Consider the following 6,576-nt stretch of genomic DNA (forward strand, 5'->3'; position numbering starts at 1 on the left):
TTTAAATAACTTTGCTACTATATTCGAGCACCCCTAGCGGTCCCGAGGTGAACTATCATAAGAAATGTTTTGTTCTATTTCACTTAAAGTTACTTCATATGTCGTTGAAATGCGATCCTTTAACTTCTTAATACGTGTAATAAAAAAAACTAAAGCCGTTTCAGTTTCTTCTAAATTAAAATTGATGTCATTAGCTTTGTTGACATCATATTCTTCTAAATAGTGATCACTAATTCTCTAAAGTTATCATCTTCGTCTAAATATTTCTGTTAAAATTATGGTTTCAAACTTTTCTGTACCCTACCACTTTAGTAATAGAATTGTTATTGTTAATAACTATTAACAAGTTTATGCCATATTTGACCTTTACTGGCCATGATGAAATAAGGTGTGCGAGCTTTGTTGCTACTTAGTCCTAACTAGAGATTGCCGGACCACTTCAACTTTTAAATCATCGAGCACACTTGGACTTTGTGCAAGTCCAAATCCTTCAGTTGGTCTTGTAGAACGAACAATCTTGTCCACAGAATTCATACTTTTCTCTTCCTTTCTTGACAATATGAACACGTAGTTTCTTACTTGGAGTCATAGTTGAGAATATATAATTCTATCTGTAATTCTGAAGACAGTAGACAGATGATTGCTAAAACAATAGAATAGAATAAAAGTCCATTTCCACAGTTTTTAATGAATATAATTGTGAACCATAGCCAGTAATTGAAAGAGTCTTGACAAATTTACTATTATAAACAAAAGCTAATCATTTTAAAACAAAAAAATTTCTTATAACCTTCTTATGATAGTTCACCTCGGGACCGAGTGCTCGAACATAGTAGCACAGTTATTTAAATTATGAATATAATTTACAAATAAATGCTAGGCCTTATAATTATTAAGTTACTATATTACTGTAAATAATTACATATCTTAAATTAAAAAAACAAACGCACTCACCGAAAAATCATCCAACCACTCCCAACGCACAAATTTGCCTGACATGGCAAATTAACATCTGTGGATGCTAACAAGACGATGAACGGAGCATCCGAGTTATGAACCTTTAAACATCACACTATAATTTAGTTTACATATTATACAAATCTAAGTAACAAAGTCCTAAGTACAGGTTATTTACCCTTCTCCTCTCCATCCTAATTTTTCTAGTCACTGTTATAGTGCTATAGCTTTAATCATAAAATTTTCTATTGATATAAATTACAAATGGACACGGACCAGAGGCTATAATACATAACCTGCACGCCAATGGTTTTTATTGTGGATATATTTGAAGAGACTCATGAATTGTTTTGTAAGATTTATCTTTGGGTTCCCTAGGCACTCTCAAGTCTCCCGCTGGTATTCCGAGTTGAAGTGGCTCTATCCTACCTCCCGAAGGCAATACCTCCTTGGTGTTTCTCTATTCCAAGTTCTTAAAATCAAAAAACCTACCTATATCATAGATCTCCTCACTCTTCGTTCATCCATCCACTCATTAAACACCAGATCCCATCCGAATGATTTATATATGCCCTCCTATAGAACCTCCTTCTATAGCAAATCCTTCGTCATACGTGCAACCTCCCTCTGGAATTCTCTTCCCATCTCCATTCGCCAGTCCTCATCCATTCTCTCCTTTAAACAACGCCTATTCCTTCATTTATTGAATAACCAAACCTCCACATCTTTGTAATCAAATAAATAGGCAGTTATTGATTAACATTATAAACAGTAGTAAAGCCAATATACCAATGTAATTTCATTCCACTACCTGAAAATTTGTAAACGCTCGCCAGATAAAAATCTCACTATATGAACCTTGTAATTATTCTTAGGGGACATATGTCCCAGAATAAAGTTATTTTATCATTTCATTTCATATTCCCTATATTACTCCAATCAGATTTCAATAACAGTTTTAACTCCAAAAAATCTCTCTACCACGCTTTACCTTAAAGGTTTCGGTTACCCATCTGAATAAATACCACTCCTGCGATCATGGTGCTAATAATGATAAAGTAAAATAATGAAATAAGGTAGTCTTGTACTTGGTGTATGGTGTATAAGTATGGTAATTATGGTGGTTTCCAATTATAGATACTGTCATCCCTTACTAACTTCAATTTTCTTTCTTTTTTTTTTTGCAATGTAAATTATCAGTCTTAACAGAATTATAATTTGTATCACCTGACGTTCTAAATAACAGTTTCAGCCCCGAAAACTCTTTTATCTTGTTTCCTGAAATGTAGCGGAACTCCCATCCTAATACACCAAGCCAATGATAACGTGTTACAGTTTTCATGGTTAAATAAAACACAGGCGATATCTGCGTTGATAAGTGGGTATTGTTTTGAGAAGGTTACGGTTTGGTTTTTGAACACGTTACGATTGTTCAATGTGAAGTGGTTATAGTTTATATGTTACCGTTTAAGGTTTGTTTTGCTAAATTATGGTTTTCTTCAATGGGCAGTCATTAACACTAGAAGTGAGGATATTGGGCATTGGGTGGGAACTTAAGTGAGATCGTGGCCGAAAAAAAAATAACTGACAACCCTGTGTTCTGGCAGGAGTACACCTGAGGACTACATGGGGTTTGAACTAAACATGTTTTTATTTTATGTTCTTTTGTATAATAGTATAAATTTGGTTAGTCAGGTGAAGTTAAGGTAAAGCCAATCTATAAGTTTTTTTTTTTATATATTCAGATATACTTTTTTCCCATTAATTTTTATTATTTAACACTTGTTTATATAACTCTGCTTGTTCTTTCTTATACATATACACTGATTTCAACTTGATAATTTACTTATATTGTTCACTTAACATTACGTTAATTCCACAGGAGGGTAGGTATTAACCCTATGTTTGATGTTTATCAGCATGTAAAGTTTTTCGCCAGTGGCCATAGTTTGATAATTGTTTATAGAGGAGGGGTATAGTGTAGTTATATTGTGGTCATCGTTTCGAGGGAAAAATAGCGTGGTGCCAAGGAGCGATTTATTTTTTATTATTTTTCCCCTTTTGTGATTATCTCTTTTATTTTAACTCACCCCCTTTCTGAGCATGGGCAAATATAAATAATAAATACATACTAACGATAAATCAAAATTTGCGGTTATATATGGTTAGATAAAATTAATCAAATATGATAATACAGTCCTTGTGGTGGTCCTTTACTACAGTTAAAATTCCCAAATAAACTGTACGTTCATTTTCTAGTCCGAAAACGCTTAGTGAAATTCAACTCTTCCTCACCGAACGGCATCCGTCCTATTTCTCTCTTATTTAATCTTTCAAAATCGCTAGAACGCCTTCTACAAACTAAACTATAAAATTTTTAAGAAAAAATAGTACGATATAGATTTTTTTATTCCTATCAGAATTCAATTGTCAGCGGTTTAGTGTCTTAATGACAGTTTTAACTCTTAAAACTACCACGTTAACTAAAATGTATTGGTAACTCCAACTCTAAACTTCCACACCGATGATTATGACTCTGACAAAGGTTAGTTAAAATTAACCAAATATGATGTTCTAGTTCTTGCGGTGGTTGTCTTTTATAGTTACAACCATTACCATAGGCCAACGAAAGGCTACCTGCTTGGCTAGGGATGAGACTGAAGAGGTTGATGAATCGCTTTATAATATCTATCTTAAAGTTTCTCAGGCGCTCTCATAATAAGCAGGCTCTACAGGGTTCTGGGTCCTGTTTCATAATAATGTACAAACCAATACTATTAATCTTGTAGAATTATACTTGTATTAGGTACAGTTTCAGTGACTTATACAATATATTCTTCCCAATACTTCATAGCTGTTTTCTTTTCCAAATCTTTAAAAAAAAAAAAAACTACCTTCTACATCGATCTTCTCACTCAGCGTATATCTTTCCATTCATTAAATACTATATTCCAACTGATTGATTTATATATCCTTATCAAAACGATTCCTTCAACATATCTTATCTCGGGGTTAAGTGCAAGTTATCGTTCTGAGGTTTGCGGGCAGTGTCGGTTTGAATACGGCCTTGGGGTGTTGACTTTTTTCATTAAGTGGTGGTCCCAAAAAATGAAAAACTTGACCCTCCACTATGGTTAGAATAGGTTGTTCACCTGTAGATAACTAGGCAAACATCACCTTTGACGTGGATTGCCTTAAAACAAATGCTTTCTCTTCTGCGCAACCTACTTCTGAAATTCTCACATAATCTATCTATTCATCGCCGATCCTCCACGTTTCCTTCCTTTAAACACCTATTCACCTACTTCATAATCGGACCACCATATCGGTTTTTAAATTATAACATTAATTAAACTAAAAATTAGAACTGAAATACCACACTTAAATAAAGGTAAATATTTTTCCAGACAAATGTTTTAATGTTCATTTCTCACCGAACGTCGTTCCTTCAATTTCACCCTTCTTTAACTTTCAAATTCTGCTCGCTGACTTGGACTTTAATTGAGGGGGTAAGCTGGTAGGGAAAGTGAACCCTTATGGTAGACCCAGGGGCGTGACAGAAAAGTACGAACCAATCACTGGTTACCTTCTGTTTTAATTTAGATCACAATGGCCGTCACTCCTATTAACCTCAATGTAAATCTAAGCCCCAAGGGCGTGCTCTTTTTGCTTTCACGTTGGCTTGGAAGTAAAATTATTATTTTTATGGCATTACAGTCCTGCATATCCCTGGCCATCTCCACCACAACCAACTTATCTACACAGTTTCCTGCTTTCTCTTTCCATCTTCCAACTTTCAAAAGCTTTAAATACTCGTACACATCGTCCAGCCATCTGATCCTGGGACGTCCTCATTTTCGTTTTCCATCTGGTGTGCCATAAACTATCTTTTTGAGTATCCTTTCATTGGGCATCCTTTTAACTAAAGCCACGATGCTGGGTTCCCCGAATAGATCCATCCAGCTTCTTCTTTTCCATATTTCTATTCTCTGAGACTCCTCCCCATATCCTTCTCAATACATTTCTCTAATAGGAGTTGAGCATCTGTTCTGCTTTTCTTGTCAAGGGCCATATTTCTCCCTCACAGATCACTCACTACTGGTCTTACGATGGTTTTATAAATTACCACTCTCATTTTCACAGTTTCAAGTTCATTCACAGAGTTCTAAACTTCAATATTTTCTGCAGTAACAAACAACATATATTTCCTGATGATATCCTGGCCTCTATTTCGCTCTCTACTTTGGTACTTAAACTGATTTGCATAACTGAAACTGTAGTCTCTAAAGGTCACTTTGCTATTCTCTTCCTTATCCTTTCTTGAACTTTTTCAAACTTTCAAGCACACCGTGTTTTGTCTTCAATCATCTTAAGCACCAATTCATATGCTGCTGCTTCGAATTCTTGGAATATTCCTTTTTATGCCGTCCAGGTTCTGGCGACAATGACTACATCATCTGCTTATGCTAATTGCTGAGACAGTCGCTTGTAAATGGTCCCTCCTAGATCAGTTCAAATTGAACGAATACCTACTTAGAAGGAGAATAGGGTTACTTATTACGGATTTGGACCAGTTTGATTGATACCACACTTTAATACCAAAGGTTTTCAAAAATCCTTATCTTTTTTTCTCAATCATAGTTATTTATATTTTAAAATAATTTTTTAAACAAATATCATAAAGCACTTACCTTAGTCATGACCTCTTTCTTGTTCGCAGCAATCATACACACCGTTCCTGATTTAAGAAGATAGTCAATTATTATATCTGTGAAAGATACTTTATTTTGTTTAATCTGTTCCCAATCCACCTTGCTCTTCATTCCGACCATATACCTAAAGGGATAATAAGTAATAAAGAGTAATAAAGGAGTATTATGGATTTTACGATTTTCAAAAAAATTTGTTTCTGTTGTTTAAAAATGTAATGTTTAAAAAAATATAGGTTCTGCCATATTTATTATAAATGAAATTAAATTAGAAATAAAATTAACCCTAATGACCTTAGACCCAAGAATTTAAGAACTTATTCTCCATCCTTACTACAGGACTTTTGAGGTTGCCCAATTTAACCTCTTTTAAACGACTTTGGTCTTGGTGTTTAGGCCTACTGATAATTTAGACGGTTATGCAATACTATTTATTATACGGGATCTTTCAGAGTTAAGAGAATAAGTGAACAAATTAATTAATGATCTGAAAACAAGAAAAAAATCTCACTTAATATGTGTTATTTTTATGTATATTTATTTATCTATCACTACTTTTATCAATACATGATACGTAAATGACGAGTAAATATTCTATTTATATAAAAAATTAAATGAATATTAGTTGTATTTCAGGTGTGTTCTATTTATGTTAAAGAGGGGAGCAATAGTGGGGAAAAATAAAGAAAGTCACATTGGGTTGAAAGAGAAAATATGAAAAAAAAGGAATAACAAAAAAAAAAAAAATTAATATAGTATAGAAGAGAGAAAAAAAAATAATGAAAAAGACAAAAGAACTAATTAGTTGATTCTCATATCTAGCAATGAAACAAGAATAAAAAGGCATATATTAATATTATATATTGTTAACTTGTTATGCCTATACAAGCATGCCTATACAATATATAGA

General features: G+C 33.5%; 2 protein-coding genes across 5 annotated transcripts in view; one reads left to right on the plus strand and one right to left on the minus strand.

Annotated features, from left to right (window-relative positions):
* LOC106692379 (uncharacterized) overlaps window positions 1–6,576 on the plus strand; it is a 46,347-nt gene that overhangs the window by 11,311 nt on the left and 28,460 nt on the right. The gene's annotated exons all lie outside the window — the stretch shown is intronic.
* Window positions 1–6,576, minus strand: part of LOC106692375 (fructose-1,6-bisphosphatase 1) — a 38,620-nt gene that overhangs the window by 11,139 nt on the left and 20,905 nt on the right. For all 3 annotated transcript variants that reach the window (XM_067047028.1, XM_014438290.2, XM_014438289.2), the window contains 2 exons: window positions 5,649–5,793; window positions 955–1,058 (listed from right to left, as the gene is read on the minus strand). In XM_067047028.1, coding sequence (XP_066903129.1) covers window positions 955–1,058; window positions 5,649–5,793 — 249 coding nt within the window. The remainder of the gene's footprint in view (window positions 1–954; window positions 1,059–5,648; window positions 5,794–6,576) is intronic.

Source organism: Halyomorpha halys, unplaced genomic scaffold (assembly GCF_000696795.3).
Source record: "Halyomorpha halys isolate HHAL.00 unplaced genomic scaffold, Hhal_1.1 Scaffold54.1, whole genome shotgun sequence".
In the NCBI taxonomy this organism is placed as follows: domain Eukaryota; kingdom Metazoa; phylum Arthropoda; class Insecta; order Hemiptera; family Pentatomidae; genus Halyomorpha; species Halyomorpha halys.